Raw genomic sequence first — 18,833 nt, 5'->3', positions numbered from 1 at the left:
CAAAGTGTTGCCTTGGACTACAATATGGGATGGACAGGTGGACACAGTCATCCTTAGGCTCCACCTGCCAGCAGGGCAAAAATAAATATATATTGATTTTACGGAGAGAAATACATTGTACATTATGTGGCTTAATGGCTTGACATCAAAACTGAAGTCGGGTCCCCCATGCTAAAAGAAAGAAAATAAAACCAACAAGCACATTAGCAGCACTCCCCTCTCATCATTTCCCTCCACATAACATGAGAGGATGCGCAGTAATGTATGGTTACGTTAACATGCCTGTGGTGGAGATGCAACCTAGAGCTCTATATGGTCCAATTTATGAGCAGATGGGGCAGAGTCAAGGCCAGATATCAAGGCCATCACTGTGCAGTCTCAGTCTGTCCTATGGTGACCTCATACGATCATGCAGCACCTCGGGTCGGATAGATCTTTAGAAACGATCGGCCCGAAACGAATGGCTTTCTAACTGCATCTCTTTCTTGCTGTTTGATGTGACTGCAGCCTCGCTTGTGGCCATGAAAGCTTTAAGGCCAGAGCGTGTGCCTTGACTCCGAAGGTAATTGAGTGTCAGGGTCTTCTGAGGCAGAGCAAGAGCTTTGATATCTTGTTCTCCCGGCAAAAATCAACTTGTTTCACCACTCTGAATCTCAAAAAAAAAGTAGTTTTGAGCGGGAAAGGCAAAGGTGTCACAGAAAAGGTGCTCTACAAATTTCTGGAGCAAGTGCAATCAATAACATTCAGTGCTGCATTCTCTGAGCAGAACACACAAGCCTTTGCAAAATCCATCCATATCAATGTTTGATCAGGTGGAGAAAGTAACACTCATCTTTCTTGGCTAACTATCAGCTCGGCTGGACCGTGATTGTGCCATCCTGATTTACGGCCATAGTATAAAAGCGGCAGTGATGTATTTTTAATACTTACCTCTGAGAGAGTGTTGTGCTACTGAGTGCCCTGTTGAAACCTGGCCAAAAGCCAGCTGAATGATAGATTACACACAGCCACATCCTGGCAGAGCTGCAGCATCACAACACTAAGACCACAAAGACACTTATACATTTCTTGTAGGCTTCTTGATGCAGTTAATTACTAAAGTTGCTATCTCAACCCAACTTTTCAAGATCAGTATGCTGTCGAAAGGACGCGAGTGCAACAATGAGAACAACTTAAATATGAATAAACAAACCTGCGGGAAATGCGGCAGCATCTTTCCAGCTTCAGGGACCTGCCCTGACTGTAAAACAGCCCATAAATCATTCGATAACAAGGAAATGGGGTGCTGAATCCTTTATAAATGAAGCGTAGAAGACAGTGCTTTAATAAAATTTGTGTGCTGTGTGAAGTCTGTCACTGCAGGTTAGTTGGTAAAGTGGATCATTTGTTTCCAATTACATTAGGCTCACCTATGTTTTTTTTGTTCTCTGATAGTTAAAGACTCGGCGCCTCAAATGAAATAACACCTCCATTTGTCACACCACAGTCTCCTTTGAGCACACATATGCATATTTGGCACAGTATTTTGGGACTGCTGACAGTGCTCTTCAAACGACTGAAAACATGAATACTTCAATCTGGGAGAAATCTGCATAAAGTCTGAGTCACGTGCTGTCAGGTGTCAGAGGTCAGCGAGAGGTCAGGGTTCACACACTGGGAGCGGGATGGGCCATCTGCCATGCTTGAGGCACACAATGGATTCATCTTCATTAGTGTTTAAGAGGACACCCTGACACCGAAGAGTTGGAAGGCAGACTACAGAGTGAGCCTGACTGTCTCTGACTGTAGAAAAAAAATCAGCAAGGGGGCATGTCTCATTAGCATTTTAAGGACTTTTGCTGCTGCTCTTATCTAGTGTGACTTACAATGAGTTCAAGAGTAAAATATGCTTTAATTCCTAGATCACCACCATTGCAATCAAGCAATGTTAAGAAGTGCAAATATCAGTCATAACACACAGAGGTAACAAATATGATTACATTTGATCATATATATATATATATATATATGATATGACAACAGACAATTGTTAAAAAGTTCAGCAGGCAGCATGTAGAAAACTTTATATTGCACATTTATGTATGCAAACAGGACAAGGGCATAATTGGGCAAATGCAGGTGTGGAAGATGTGATTTAGCGGTGAGAGGAAGGCTGGGTGGATGTGAAGTTTTTCTTAAAGAGAAACATTTTCAAATTAACACTGGAGCATTTGCTGGATTTGGATGTTTCTGTGGGTGGTGAACACCTCAGGGTAGAACCATATAAAAGTGGAGGTGCAATACATATGCACCAACATGCACACAGAGTAATTAAATCTTGGTATTATCAAAATTTCATAGAGCCTCATCTTTAATCTACTGCTTGGATCCGCAGAAGAACCTTGTACAAGATGTGTTGATATTTGCTTTGACTGTTCAGGTTCATATTGTCCCGTGCTTTATCTCAATTTCTGTTCTTGTCGAAGAATGGATCAAAAATCTGTGAGCGCGCTGCATTTTCTCATTTGTTTAATGCGCATCTGTGAAACAAGATCACGTCTGTAACAAAAGTTGCTGCTGTAATCTTGGTTAGGTCTTCTTAGGAAAAGAGTACTTGTTAATGAAAAACTTAATAAAAAAAAAAAAAAACAATACAACCCCATGAACTTTAGAATACACTGATCACGCAGGAAGTATTGCTGCAATTATATTGATTATGCAAGTTTGGCTTGATGACTTCCTCTTGAAGAAAAACAGAAATATAAGCTCATGACTTTTGATTCGAGTGCAAACCACATCTGGATAGAAGATCCATGTGTGAACTTTCACCTTTAAAGTCTATTTGCAGAAATAATGTGTGCAGCAGCTAAGCCTGCTCCATAAAAGATGCAGCCTGACCCAGCCCAAATAACTGTGATTAGTAAGGTTAATTGTGATGTTTCATTGTGGTTGTTCAGAGGAAATTATTAGGGATTGAGTCACTGGAGGCTGGAAGTGCAAAGATGTAGTTTTAAACCCTTACTTAGGGAAAGCTGGCAAGACATTACAGTTTACAACAGCAGCCTGAAGGAGCAGATTCAAAAGGAGGTGCATACGCTCAGTGTGCAGGAGGAACCCCATGTAATGACAGATCAGGTAGTTGGACAAGCAGGTGAGGATTAAGTGCCTAGTCCAAAGGCATCTCATTTGCATTTCCTAAATGAGCTGATGTATCAAGCCAACACCGGTCTTTTAATAAAGTGTGAAAATCCTATCAGTTGTCTACTGCTTATTTTATGAGGATGGAAGCTACAGTTTTACTTTCTCTGGCAGTCTGCAAAAGAAAGCTGCCTCAGTCTGCCTGCCACAGGCAGCTACTCAAGTTTGTGATTTCTGACATTTCACAGCACTGACTGACTTTAGCCAGCCTCCAGAGAAGTGTTGTGAACCTGTTGCATTCAGCCATGGGTTTTACATATAGATGGAGAGAGCAATAGTGGTAGAGGAGACTACCAGGGAGAGCCCCATGATGTCTTACGACTGCAGTGTATTCTGGTCCCTTCAGGCTCCTGTCAGTGGAGAAATTGATATCTCTGCCTCCTCTGTGATAGATTTCTCCCTGTACCTCATAGCACTCGCTCTTTGATTCTGCATGAAAGCTGATTATTTCCAATGACGTTTTAGATCACTGAACCTTTGTCTGCTGTTAAACTCCATTGCAGCTGCACTGGAAATACTTTGACATGAAACTGTTCGTCCTACATTTGGGCTCTTGCCCACAAGAATAAATAAAAGACAACAACAACAATACTAATATCATAATAATAATAATAATAATAATAATAACAACAACAACAACAACAATAACAATAATAATAATAATCATCATCATCATCATCATCATTATTGTTATTATTATTATTATTATTATTATTATTATTGCTATTAATAATAATACTTATTATTATTATTGTTGTTGTTGTTGTTGTTATCACGGTCATTATTATCACTATTATTATGATCATTATCATAATATGATAACATACATTATTATCATTATTATTATTATTATTAGTAGTAGTAGTAGTAGTAGTAGTGGTAGTAGTAGCAGTTGTATTGATGCTGTTGTTATTGTAATTATTGTTATTATAATTATAATTTTTTTAGTGATAAAGTGATTTAGGCTGGACTCCCCTCTGAAAGGAATATTTTTAATTAATTAATTAAACTTTAATTTGATTTTTTTATGGATTTCTTTTTAATTATTTATTTTGGGAGAGGGTGTTTTGTCATAAAAATGACAATATGTCAATATATTAAATATCAGCACAAAGTATCAGTTAGTGTCCATTAAAGACATGGACAGTCGCTCCAGAAGTTACTGTGGGCCACATTATTTGAACTTTAGTGACATGGAGAACCAGCAGAATAAAGCATCACACCTCAGTCCCACACACTGCTTCAGGTCAAATTTGCCTTGCGTCGCGAGCTCCGCGCTCATCAGTCAGCCGGCAGGAGCTGCTGACAACCGGCTGAGTCTGCAGCAGACACGCCACATTCCTGCTCCTCCTGACCGGCCGCGGTGCAGCGTCGGGGGCGGCGGAGCAGCTGGGGAGCGGGGCTGTGACCCGCGCTTGACGCTCATGTGGTCTCTCTCAGCAGGCTGAGACAGGGCGGGGGGAGGCGGCAGTCACATGGGATCAGTCAGGCTGCTGTCACATGGTTTGTGTTTGCACTGATCCGAGGGAGGAGTTGGCCAGAAGTTTGAGCAAGAGAGGATCTGTCGTATTTTTCATGCGGTCCTCTACAAGTTGAAACATCGGAAGGGACCGAGGTAGTCATATAGGTCAAATAATATGGAAATCCCTGCCATAAATCTTAAGGTAAGCTTTGTTTAACTACTGCTACCGTTATACTGACTAATGAGTTACATCACAGTGACTGGCATCACCTCTTGTGTTGTCGCGTCCATACAGTAACAGTTGATGTTGCCTAATTGTAACCAGTAATTCCCATTCGTGTCAACTACCCTCTTTAGATGCACTGTAGTGAAGACAGATTTAAAGTTTTGCAACGCACATTTATTCTTTGATTTTTATACAGTGGGTGTAAAGAAATGATGAATGAGAAAGTTAAGTAGGACAACAGGTCCAATAGCATTATCCTGTTGTACATTAGAGGTGTTGGTTTGTAAAGAATTCAAACTAAGTAGGCTTGCCTGTAAGATCATAAACTACACAGGCATGTTTTAGGGCACAAGCAAAGATGGATATAACCCATATAAATAACATTGTGGTATGTAAAAAAAAAAAAAAAAAATTCTGCTTATGAGTCATAAGTTATAGTCAAAACCAATATTAACCACATGGGTTTCAGCATAATTTGGAGTAAACAGAAAAAAAATATATTGTATTTGAGAAAATGTCTTCAATTGAGCTTTCAGGATCAGTATGCCCTTCTGTTTATACTCATTAACAAAATAAAAAAAATACTTTGGGCATCATCAGTAATTGTTCCACTTCAACCCAGAAAGGCAAATGGGGAAAATAGAGTTTTGTGGTGAATATGATGCAAGATACAAGTTCCTGAAGGTCAAGGTGGTTGTCTGGGGATTTTTTTTTTAACATGTGAGTCAGAAGTCACAACAGTAGAAGTTAATTTGGGTCTTAAACTCTCTGACCAACCATTTATGGAGCCATGAAATCAGCCCCCATTCATTATTCAGGAAGCAGGTCCAGGCCTTTTAGCTCTGCACTTTGTGGCTTTGGGATGGAGTTGTTTGATGGACCATAGAGACAACATGGACAAAAACAAATCTTGGTGGTTTCTCTCCAACACCTTTGTGTCTTGTTTCCCATCATAGGCCATAGTACTGGTGCACTGGCTGCTGACAGTATGGTGAGTGTGAGGACAGGCTCCTCGAGACCTCTGAGTTTTTTTTTTTCACAAGCCTGAGGAATTTCTCTTCTCTTCTGGCTCTCTCCAACCAAACACCACACACACACACACACACACACACACACACACACATAGCCGCACATATTGGCACTGTGTCTTGATCCAGACCTAGTTTTTAAAGATAAGCTTCCAATACTTTGTTTTTTCAACCACAGTTACTGGAGATTGTGTATCTTGTGTAAGCTGCTCCTCTGTGTGTTTCCTGCAGGGGATGCATGGCATGGCTGCCCAGCTCCTTTGCTTGGGGGAACTTCAGTGTTTTAGCAGTCGGGGTGTGGGCCATCGCTCAGAGGGACTCGATTGATGCTGTGCTTATGGTGAGTTTTTGCCTTGATTCCGTCATTTAGGTCGCAACCCCAACATCATGTGACAGTATCAGAGTCTATCTATAGGCAGAGTTGTGAATGTCCGCTCTAACCTATTTGTCTCTGGAATCTAGGACAATTTGCGGGCATCCCTTTAAGAAAGCCAACCTCCTCTTTATTCAGCACAGTAGTTGGGACTTCTAGAGTGTGTATATTCTGTGCCACACTAATGCACCCACCTCAAAGGTCTGAGTGCAAAAGCAAGCCAGGAGCGGCACCTCTTGAGAACGTAGGCATCCAGGTGCCTGCTCAAGGGCACTTTCACAGTAATGGATTCAGAGTGTTGCAGGACTCATCCTGTGAAACTTGTACTAACCTGGTCACCCTTCCTGTCCCATGTGCTCAAAATCCAATATTGATGTCGCTCACATCCAGGGTCTCTCAGAAAGAAGAACCTGTTGAGCTGAACTACCCAAAGTTGGGTAAGCAGGTTTAGAAAAATACATAAATTTGGCAATTGTGTTATTCTGGTGCTGTGTCAAAGCCAAATGGTTATGAAATGCCAGAGTGTGGCCCATGTGTCAAAGTTTGATCTACTACTTCCTCATACGCTGGCTGCTTTTGCTTTGTCATTATTTCCGCTCTCTGAACATATGTAGATCTTTACCTATTTGAAAAAGTTAAAGGTGACTGGTGAAGCAGGAGAGATGTGGTAAGAAGGACATGAACTTCATTTAAACCAGCAATTTATGGATCCATAAAATCACTCATTGTCCGTGGATCAGCTCCGTGCTTTATACCACGTCTAGTTTCAAGTACTCACCAGTCCGAGTCATACTGTAATACTGGATTGTCCTAGACCACAAGATAACGTAAAAAAATCTGAAATGAAGTTGCTTCTCATCAAGAAACTAAAATGTGTTTACCACTTCCTCAAGTACTGCCTGTGATTTTCATTAAGAGTTCCAGACTCTACTTTCTGAAATCTCTAGTGTGAGTCCGATGAATTTTTTTGAATCTGATTAGATATTTATCTCTGTTCTTTACAGAGACGGAATTACAAACACATTGACTCACAGAAATGCTTTCTGTGGTGACATATGGTACAAAAATCAAAATACCTTACATACAAACCCTGTTTTTTGTCCATTAAGACCTTTATCTCCATTGTCCTCTCCATGTAGTTTCTGATCGGGATGACCGTGACGATACTGACTGACATCATCCATTTTGGGATCTATTACCCGCTGTCTGAACTGGTAGCGGAAAGGGGCAGGGACACATTTCGTTTCAGCGCAGGAATGGCCATTCTCAGCCTGCTGCTCAAACCCGTGTCCTGCTTCTTTGTCTACCAAATGTACCGCGAGCGTGGAGGAGATTACAATGTCAACTTCGGTAAGTGCTGCTCAATGTCTCAGTCATTCGTTTGTAGTAAGAAAAGGAGTCCGTGAAACATTGAGAATGTATAAAAATGGAGACTGCTCAGTGGTAACGCCAAGGCTGGGTATCAAGAAGCGTTACCTACTGGTACCCTTCAGATTTTTGCAATTGATCTAGACATCAACAGGTATTGGAAAGCCTCAAAAGATGGAATGCTAGCAATGGGAACTGAAACCGTCTTCCAGCTTATGTGGGAATTTTAACTGAGGAAATGAGTTGAGCATGGTCTAATTCCATTTGGAGAAGCAGATGACATAGAAAGTGATCTGAAAATAACTTCCCTCATTACATAATTTATTGGGTTTGGCCACTGAGAGTGACCAAAACTGGAGATGCGGTGTGATGCATGTGCCTCAGATACCATTGAATTCCCTAGGGGCGGTTCGAGCCAAAGGTGTGAAATCCTGCCTGTGTTGTTTTATGCTGTTTGCCATGAAAGGCCTGTCGAATGCCGCTCAAACTTGAAGACGGTGTACTAAGCCACTTGCAGATCATACCACAGTCAAGTTAATTGAGTTACAGTCACAAGACTAATGCAGTAGGATATCAGAGCTGCACCTTGGCTGGGCAAAGACATAATTTCTTTTATGACTGATTGGACAATCATCGGTTTATTGCGCCGGCCACCAGTCTGAGGAGTGTGTTTGATTCATGCCACTTTCGACTGGAGAAGCTAAAACGTTATGATCAGCCACAATAGAAAAAGGGCACGTTTCTGTTTCCAGTTGCGGTGCATGAAAGAAGAAACACAGATGAAACACATGAGTGGGATGAAGAATGTGCTTTTGCAGTGTTTGTGCAGATATGTAGTGCTGTGTATCGACCGTTTAGCGTTGAGAAATGCTCAACTGCTTGCAGGCAAACAAATGATAGGCACACTCCCTCCATCGACTGCTCAGAACATACGCAAGATATGTTCTTTGATTAACTGCGTGTGGTCATTGATTTGCGAGCTTCGCCTCGCTCTCCCAGGAGCTGGTTAGTTTTCAGATGTGAGGTTTCTTCAGAGCTTAAAAGCAACACGTTATTACTCATTTCAAAAGAAATATTCTTACTTATTGGTCTGTGGAAGAAGTAATCTGTTACAGCACTCATTGCATTTGCATTATTTATTCTATCTCCCCTCCAAAAATCAGGATTACTCAATTGGCTCTGCAGGGCACTTCTGTGGGAATAATTTGGAAAACCAGTTTTACTCGATGAAATCATAGAGAGAATTTGATTTGATACAATACACTCGTTACTTGGAAAACTATTGGAATTACTTGTGTGTTGCCACCCAACACTGCTAACATAATACATCGCCTAATTCAAATGTTCAGAATATAATTGAATATTGATGAATCCGTTCTTTCTGTTATTTTATTTTAATGGCGCACACACACAGCAGGTATATCCATTTGACTTTGATTGGCTGTGTCAGGGCTGATGAATGTAGCTAATGTTAGTTTTTGACAGTGTGCGCTTTAATTGCTGTCTGATTGCATGGCTGATGTTACCGTGGTTCCCTGCTGTACGGTGCACTCTGGGAACAAAGCAATTTGATGTGCGGGAGAATTGTTGATTCAGATATCCAGAGCCTTCCCCCAAATTTTGATTGGCGGCACTCTCATGCAGACTTGAGAGACTGTGGCTTTGATGTGACTTTCACAGAGTCTCTACTTCTGCCGCCGTAAAATTCACCTGATCACAGCTTCATCGCTGAGTTTTGAAGCCTTTAAATACCTGCCATGCATTACTCCTTAAATGCTCCCCGCTTGTTTGTGGATAGAGAATCGATTATTGTCTCATCTTACTGTTTGAAAGAATAGATCAAAATCTGCATTTCCCATCCTGTTCCCGCCACACTTTCATGTCTAAACCTCACACTGTCATGCTGCCTGTAATCATGCACTGTCTTAACCTCTCTGATCTCTGCTCTCGTGTTATTCCTGTTGTGATTTGATTGTCTTTTGTGTCTTCCCCTCTGATCGCTCTCCTCTCCTCTCCTCTCCTCGCTGACCCTTCGCCCTCTCAGACCTAGAGACCTCTGTGGACAGTCGATGCACTACGGACAGTGCTGACAGTGCCTTTATTGGCCGCCGCTACTGATTCCTGGCCTCTGCCTTTTCACCATTTCTCTCCTTCAGTCGTCCTCTCCCATCCCCTTCCACACAGGAAGTAAGATTACAAAAAAACAAGGCTACTGGACTTAAAAGAAGTTTCAGTTCGTTTTTTTTTTTTTTTTTTTTCTTGTTCCCATATTTGCATCCCTGTCGGCACCATCATTTACCCGTCCATCCTTTTGTTTTCATTTATGCCCATCCATCTCTCCATCTGTCCTTTCCCACCTAGACATTTTCATCAATCTTACCTCATCCTACCTGCATGGCTTTGTTTGTATGCATCAGTGTCAGCACATTATGTTTGTATTCATGTCGCTACTGTATATTTGTTTGTGTTTTTGCAAGTTTGCATCAATGTATTATTCATATTGCTACTCTCCAGACACCTCATTTGTGTTTGTATATTCTGTTTGCATATATTTAAAGTAGGGATGCATGATGCTGCACATTCTCAAGCAGGCCTAATTAAGTCGACATAATGTTGACTCATAATAGGCGATGACTATGGCCTGTGTGTGCGCGCACACTCGAAACAGACATGAATTAACACGGTGATTTAAGGATTGGCGTGATTTTATTGCTCAACATGGTGTAGTGCTTTGCAATTAAAAATTCATTTTTTAACTTATGCTTTTTAATAAAATTGAATTAACAATATATGTGCGTAATTGCTCAATGTATTTTTTTCCCAGTTCACTCAGGAGTGGAAAAGCTAACCCTGCTGATGTGAATATGATATGGCATCGTTGATTAACATTAATATATACATTTGTGACGCAGTAATAGGGCTCTGGGCCATGCGGTGTGACAGAGGTGAGAGCACCCAGGCCTTTGTAGTGCCAAGAAGTGTCATTGGTATTCTGACCATGCCAGGCTGTTTACTGTGTATAGTGCCTCACAAGTGAGTCCTCTAGGACATACCAGGTGGATTATGTCAGTATATTGCTTTCAAAAAATGCGTTAGAGCTCATGTTTGCCTGAGATATATTAGTCCTCATATGCATCAGTTTTCAATGCAAACACCTTGAAGTGATTCTGGATGACTGGCGTGAAGACCCTGCACACTGCAGAAAGCCGTAGGAGCATTTATTCGTGGATTGTTGGTGATGCTCCATTCGTGTTGCCCGATTCTTAACAAATAGCCACAGAGTAAGTAGCGGATCAAACAGTGGTGCATATAAAACTTGCTGCGAGCGCGTGATGAAATCGTGGTAATTTCAGTCCCACTGGCGAAACATTTCGAGTGTAATTTTCTGTTTTCTCAGTCCAGCGTTCATCAGGGGCAGTTTGTGCTTCACTGTATTTTGGCAAAGTTAGTTTCCAGCAGTGTAATCCATATTTCTCCCAGAGGGTGCCAGATGCTGGAGTTAAGATAACAAATCTGCCGACGGTGTCGCTTTTCTGTATGAGAGGACACAAACCTGCGAAAACCTAACTTCTATTGTTAGGTTTACTCACTTTTAATGCTCCACAATGAGATTTTTGATTAATCACGACCGTTTCTACACAGATCTAATTCTGGTGACTACATTTGCATCACCCTGGAGTATTGTGTTGTGTGTTGAAGACGTGTGGCTTGTTTCTGCAGGTTTCCCCTCCGTAACACGAAACAGAGACGCCTACCAGTCCATTGACCAGCAGGATCAGTCCACCAGCTCACCCAACCCCTTCAACCAGGCCCAGGACAGCAAATCCGGAGCCCGCTCGTACTGAGAAAGCAAGGCGGTGAGCTCTGGCGTTTTCTGCAGCAGTGGTGCTTAGTAATGGTAACGGTAGCTTCGGTTCCACATCTGTCCCAGCGTTTTGTAGTTCTAGAGCAGATTGCCACCCGAATCGAATTGAATACTTTGTCATGGTGAAAACATGGTAAAAAAAAAAAAAAAAAAAAACAATCCTCAGAGTGGTATGGGTTTTACAGAGAAATTTGGCTTAATTAAACTTAATTAATTTCACATTTTCTTTAGCTGTGTTTTTTTTCCTGCTGTGGTGCAACACTGCTGAATGAATACAGAGGACAACTCACTGCTCTGCCACATCTATACTATGCTACTATAGATGTAGCCCACTGTACTTTTTTTTTTTTTTTTTTGTTCTTTAAGATGAGATGGGTGTTATATGGAGCTGTTGAGTCCACAGCAGTTTTCTCAGTTTACTTTTTTTTTTTTTTCCAAATTAGTCTTCCTTGAAAACGCAGCACTTGTGGACATTCAGAGACTTGTCCGTTTCTCTTTGTGTTCTGTAAGTTATGCTCATGTTACTCATGTCTTTGTCTTTGCTGCTTCATGGCATTACGCTTGAGGCTCAGGTCAGTTAAAGATGCAGTATGTAAAACTGCCAAGGGTTTATTTCAGTGAGGACTGTTTAGACCCAATTTACAAAAAAAAAAAGTGAAATAAGCAAATTCCAGTCTTCATCCCGACCCACTGGTGAATTATGTGCTTGTCAGCTGAGACTAAACTGCTCTCACTTAAAACAACCCGAGGCAAATTTGCAGAGCACACCTTTAAATACACTAGAGAACACCTTGTGCCTTGGCTGTTACCTTGCACATGTATATGATGTTTCACTGAGAGGTAAAATGCCTCTATCTCCAAAATTTAAGCTTTTCAGGAGCTAAGAAAAGCAGCTTTCTTTGTAGCTTGACCACTGTGCAACTTTGAGTTTGGTGTTTATTCGAGTGGTTCTCAACCTTTTTGGTGTCCAGGACTCCCAAATTAATACACACTAGGCCGTGGACCTGGATTTGATAAGATGTAGTCTCAGTGATCCCTGTCTAATAAGATTTAGCTATTCATAACTGTCTGGACTGTTGATTGGCAGATGAACAGTGAAGAGTGACACCTGTGAACACAACAGTCATTCTTATTCACCTTATTTTGGAATGCAGTTGGTTGAACTTCTGTTTTCTTCTGCAGCACTTCTGTTTGATTGCTTCCCTGTCAACCAGCTCTACTCGCGTATTTGATGATGTTGTGGGAGCGCTTCCAAAAATCAATCAGCTTGTTGTGTTAGCTGCTGTGGTGAAAAGTGAGTGTGTTGGGCAGCGAGCTGAAGTGCCAGAAGCACACCAAACAAATGTGGCTGCGCCTGTATTTCCATTAAAAAAAAAAAAAAAACAAGGTGAACACATTCTCTCATGGGGCTAACTCCTAGGCAATGAAATAAAACAGAAATTAAAATATGTCCCATTTTTCTGAGGACCCCCTGAAACCCTTTTAAGGACCCCTGAGGGTCACTGTACCCCAAGTTGAGAACCGCTGAATTACACATTGGTATGAAAAGGAGCTTAATGATACCATGCAGCACATTTCTGTTTTTTTTTTTTTTTTTTTTTTTGGCATTTTTGATTGTAGCGTCGTAGAGAAATTTGACTGTTTATGGTGATAAGCAATGAGAGCACGTTGTGTTTACAGCCGGCACTGTGCTGGAACACAGTCAATCCTCCTAACCCCAAACTATTCTGATTGTGTCATCTTTATAGCTGTAGTTCCACGTGTGAAGGAGCTTAAGAATGCCATAAGTTTGCCTGCTGTTTATTAGTCTCTATGCTCCGCTGGCCTCCACTGCCCTCTTGCCTGCCATAATATCTCCGTCCCTGTAAATTACTGACCATGCACTGTGCAGCCTCTGACAGCTGTTGATCTGTTACAGTACCTTCCTGCTGCAGGAACAAAAGTAGATACGAGCAACTTTTTTCCACCGGCGAATGTTAAATGAGAGGTTTTAAACCTTGAAGGGTTTGCATTAACATTTATTGCAGTGTTCAGTGAATGGGTTATATGTCTTTGATTGCGCACTGCACCTCAGTTTTAGTGTGCGACTCACATAAGGTTTTGGTGATAGCTGTTACAGCCTGATGAATGCAGATCCTGTGGCTACAGCTCCGGCTCCACCGAGCCGTTGCATCACTTGGATCTTTTAGTGGCAGTTGCCGTGTGAAACTGAAAGTTACGCGCTCCTGGAGTTCCTGTTTCAGTATCACAAGCTTCGTGACGGAGCCGGGATGTTGCAAACACGTGGATCACCTTTTGAGTTTTGTTTTTCTTGTTGATGCTGAAAGATTTGGCGATCATTACATCATGTTTTTGTTTGAAAAAGATGTAAAAACAAATATCTGCTAACAGGATGAGAGGATTTCACTTGTCTTCAAGGAAATTGTCCTGAAAAGCACAAGGATCTTAAAGGAATATTCCAGTGTTTTGGGGGGGGAAAAAACAGTTTTTTCCGACTTACCCAGACTGAGACCAGATGTTGGATACCACTTTCACCTCTGTACGTCCAGTGGTTCAGTTCATATGGATAGCATTTTGTGTTAGCTTAGCGTAAAGACTTGACGTCTATGGGAGTCATTAGCCTACCTCCGTCAAAGTGAAAAAAAAACATCTGGCCTCAGTCTAGGTAAGTCGGAAAAAGGCTATTTTGCCTAAAATGGTGGAGTATTCCTTTAAAGCTAAGCTCATTGCTGCACATGTTTCAATTTTAATACATGCTCCAAAAATATACGGTTTAAAGATTCAGTTTGCGACGAAATGACTTGATGAGATGTACATTTGGTGTTTTGAAAATGCTCACTTTATGACTGATGATGTTTTGTTGAAACAGTTCCACTGGTTGTCCAACATGCGTGTGTCTGTCGTTGCCATGCTTGTCATTACAAGACTGCTTCTGATTCCAGATTGTATGTGACCAGGTGTTTTCTTACAAATAAAGAGGAACGATGTAGCGTGTTCATCAAGTGATGTTTCTCACCGTCTGGATGTTACATTGGCACCATCAAGCATTCTGTCACCATGGAGGCGGCCGTGTCCACGACAGCGCTCACAATTCCGCTCATAAGTTTCCTGCTTCCTCTCTCTTCCCCACACCTCTGTTTACTCTTCCTCTGCTCCTCTCTGAGAAATGACTTCATCGCCCTGCTATTATTTATCCAGCCGGACAAGACACTTATCTTCCTGGATTTTTCTCCCTCCGTCTCTTGCGCTCCACTGTGTATATTCCCAGACTGCTCATGACACCCTCAGCCTTCACTCATAATAAATGAATACCGAGCGCTTGTGCCCATCATAGCGTGGCCGGCGCACTTGACTTAATCGAAGATGGAACTGCTAAAAATGTGAAACGAGAGTCATGAATGTGAAAGATTTATGCTCTGTCTGTCGGCTTTTGCATAGTAAATATAACAAGAATAATTAAGACGCTGCGACGCACCACCTGGAATGTAAAAACACCTTCTTTTCACATTTCGCTCGTACCTCAGGTGAAAACAGGTGCTCCTCAAATTAAATACATAAAGTATCAAAGCCGCCGCGCGCAGGGTGTCGACTTGCAGCGCGGAGTTCTATCCCTGTCGGCTTTTATTGTGGCGAGGCAGTGACTCTGGTGAGCTTGAACGGTCCATTGTCCTGAAGTGTGTAGGCTGAGCACTAAGCCCTTGAGATAAGAGCCTTGTCATCTATTTTTTTTCTTATATTGCCTCACGGGCTTCTTAGGAAAAGCATTCTATTACTGCAGCAATGTTGCACATACACATTATTAAAGATGCAACCAGAAATTCCACATCTTTAATAGGGGGTTTGTTGCCATGCACGGAGGAACACAGGTAAAAGGAAATATCCACGTTCAAACACTTAGAAACAAAAAAAAAACTTTGAATGGTGATGTTGCAGTGCACCTGCAGTGGAATAAAACTGAAGAAAATGCTCAGTGATCATAAATGGTAAATATCAGTTCCTCAGAATCAATGAGCAAGTGCTTCTCTCTGCGTTTTCACCGGTGTTTAACAATCATGCACGGAGAAATCCATCATAGCAGAGTCAGAGATACCAATTTCTCCCCCGACAGTAGCCTCAATAGACCAGAATGCAAAGCAAGCTACAAGACATATTGGCAGATGCATTTTAGGTGCATTTCTTGGCTGCAGGTAGAAGCTTTTCAGTTCAGAGGACTTTTCTCTCGGTCGATGTTTTGAAGGAGACGTACTGTATAGTAGTTCCTCGGGCGCAACAGGAAATCTCACAATGTCTGCAATGTCAACTAAGTAGAAGAATTCAATTCCTCCCTGCATCCTTTTAAATTAACATCTGATGGAAGTCTGCCTTTCAAGAGAAAGTTTCCTGAGATAAAAACCTAAGGCTGTTTAAAAAAAATGACATTTTCAATGTGAAAATTTTCCTGTTGGATTCTTTCTGGAAAACCACAGAGAATCAAAGGGTTGTGATTCCGACGCTACGGCGAAGTTATGTCACAAGAGACTTGATTACCATGGAAACATGGTTGTCTAAATTCATATTCATGTAACCTTTTGGACAATGGAGCTTCCTAATAGGCAACGTTCCTAACACCGAGTGATAGGAGGCTCCCTGCAAACGAGAAACAGTCGCTGCATTTTGAGGAAGCGATGCCGCCGTGATCATAGAAACGCTCCGGGGCTCACAGACAAGTTGACGGGTTCTATTTTGACGCAGGAAATCAGCGCCTCAGGTAGAGGTAGCCCCGGACGAGGCAGGTTGAGGGAAAGCGGGAAACATGTACACACCATCAAATACAGCACATCATCGCAGAACAACTCTGGAATGAACTTTACACATTCAATCGCTTCATTGACAAAGCACACGTCTACGGCTGGATTTTTCCTCTAGGCCTTATTTGGCCGAACACATAAATCTTTCATACCCTGCAACTGACTCTCCCTGTTGCCATGAATATGCAAGTCAATAGAATTTTCAAATGAAAGAAAGAAAAAAAAAAGATTGAAAAGGTGTGACCGCCACCTGCCACCCCCATGTTTGACTGCGGTTACAGGGAAAAGAAAATAATGATCCCTGTAGAAACGACTAATATTGCTGTGTGTTTTTGAATTTGCACAGACAGGGAGACGAAAGCCAGAGGGCTAAGATGTGTACATGCCGCAATAACCCGTTTAATATCAAAGTAAACCAGGCAATCCCAACCCGGGTAAGACGGGGGACTCACTGCGTGCATGCAAACATGTCACCTTACTTTTCAACCCTATTTTTTTCTGAATCCCTTTCAGTTTTTTTTCCACCGTCGTTCCCTTTCCCTTGTGAAAGCATCTGGGAGAGATCTTAATTAACGAGTAGCCCGTCTGTTAATGATTCATTCCTGCTGAGCTGCTAACGAGAAGGGGAGGCTGATGTTCTGCAGGAGGAGGAGGAGGAGGAGGTATCTGAGGAGGAGAGGAGGAGATGGAGGAGGAGGAGGAAGGCTGAGGGGTGAGGAGGGAGGGGTGGAGCGCCTGGCAGCTCAACAAGCTGTTGATTAATAAGGAGCTGCTGGGCTGCCTCTCCTGAGTCTCGCGTGCATGCGGGGTTGACACATCTTCAGGCACACACCTGTGATTCCTCCGAGTCAAGGACACACTTGCTGCCATTGTTGTTCGATGCAATAAAAGGAACTCTATTTGTCAGGTCTGTTATTGCATTAGTGACATTCCCCGGGGAGGCTTTGTGAGAATGAAGTCTCAGGATCCACGACCGCCGACTTCCAGCACAATAAGAAGTGACTTATTTACAGCGTGTTGAGCCGGCCAATATTTCTGAAATCAGATTTGCCAGTAGATTTTTCTTATATTGTGCTTTCCTCAGAAAACCTGAGAGCCAAGCTAACAGGTTTAACTCCTTCATAACTCTGGAATAAAGGAAGTTCATTGCACACATGACAAGTGACTTGGCTGAAGTGCAAGAAGTAAATAGTGGCTCATCCATACAGAGACATCTGCATGTTTGCTCATTTATAGATCAGTGCAGGTTTCATTCAGTAGCCTTCCTTTCTCTTTATGTGTCAGAATCAAAATTAAAATCATTTCATTCACCAAATACAAGAAATGTACAAAATCAGTTTATTCCCATTGTAGAAGAAAAAGTCATTACCTGAAGTTAATTATTCAGTCAAGTTAATAGACGTGATCTCAAATGAGGTCTCATATTGTTTAAATTAATACTGATCACATATGTTACTAATATCTATGAAGCCTTACTACTTTTTTTTTTTGCCATTTTTATGTCTGTTTCTGGTTCTACTGTTTCCATCTCTCCTCTTTTGTTTTCTGTCTTATTCTCTCAAACAAGAACTCACTGTTAAGTAGACACTCTGCTCCCGAAATAAAATCTTTGCATAACTAACCACTAAAGAAATGACTACAAACAAACTGTAATATAATACATTTTCTCCTGAAAACATATCCAGATACAGGGCACAGCGTGAAAACATGACATTCAGAGGTGGTGAGGTCAAATCGAACTGCTTGGCCGAGAGACCTGGGTTAATTATACAGCTCGGAGTCAGTGAATGATAAAGAATATTGATGTGCTTTGACCTATATGGGTGTAATCGGATTTGGGTGCACAGGACCGAGACACCAGGAAGGTTGCCGGTGTGAGTTCCTGGCCTAAATACAAATATGTGGCTGGAGAAAAGTGGACAGTCACAGTGCCCCGTCTCTCCACCAGGCCCGCTGTCTGTCGTCTACTTTAGTTTTGATGTGCAACTCCCAAGAATGTGAAGCGAGCGAGGCGCTGCTGGAAAAGCATGCGTGTGCGCGCTCGGCAAGCCTACCCCGGATAAATAAATGTTCCAATGTGAAATTGATTCAGGGATGACATTTTTATGCCTCCAGCATCTTGAGTCCCTTGGGACAGCCCTCTCAATCCTTGACCTTTTTACACCACTGCCCCACCTGTCACTATGGCGATAAGGGTATCAAAATTGATTCCAATTACCCTCCAGTCCACACCAACCAGCAGTCAGGGGGGTCAAAAAGCCCTCACCATTAGCCAAGGAGCAGCATGGCTGGTTTTATATGTTGGATAAAATGCAGCTAAATAAACACTGCTCGCTGTGTCCTCTGCTCAAATCTACTTTTCAACTATATTCACTATTTGTAATACAGTAAACGCCGTAAACCTGTTGAACCTGTCGAACCAGATGATTAAACTGGATCTTTAGTGTCTTCATTTGCGGTATTGTCTCCACTATTTGCTCTATTTGTTCTGTTTGTATTCATATCTGTATTGTCTTTTGCTGATTCTGTGACCCAGTTTCCCCACAG

The 18,833-nt window shown here is 41.9% G+C and overlaps 1 protein-coding gene across 2 annotated transcripts; it reads left to right on the top strand.

Annotated features, from left to right (window-relative positions):
• The first annotated feature begins 4,686 nt into the window (after nucleotides 1-4,686).
• On the top strand, nucleotides 4,687-13,970 carry agtrap (angiotensin II receptor-associated protein). Of its 2 annotated transcripts, none has more exons than XM_030052552.1 (5): nucleotides 4,687-4,841; nucleotides 5,822-5,856; nucleotides 6,125-6,233; nucleotides 7,406-7,616; nucleotides 11,355-13,970. In XM_030052552.1, the coding sequence occupies exons 1-5, from the start codon at nucleotides 4,815-4,817 to the stop codon at nucleotides 11,477-11,479; spliced, it is 507 nt and encodes a 168-aa protein (XP_029908412.1). In that variant the 5' UTR covers nucleotides 4,687-4,814; the 3' UTR covers nucleotides 11,480-13,970. The 2 variants fall into 2 exon arrangements, with proteins under 2 accessions (XP_029908412.1, XP_029908413.1); XM_030052553.1 differs by lacking the exon at nucleotides 11,355-13,970 and adding an exon at nucleotides 9,679-10,358.
• Nucleotides 13,971-18,833: the final 4,863 nt, after the last annotated feature.

Source organism: Myripristis murdjan, chromosome 5, assembly GCF_902150065.1.
Source record: "Myripristis murdjan chromosome 5, fMyrMur1.1, whole genome shotgun sequence".
Taxonomy (NCBI): Eukaryota; Metazoa; Chordata; class Actinopteri; order Holocentriformes; family Holocentridae; genus Myripristis; species Myripristis murdjan.
The sequence above is the reverse complement of the archived record's forward strand: the minus strand, read 5'-3'. Positions and strand labels throughout refer to the sequence as shown.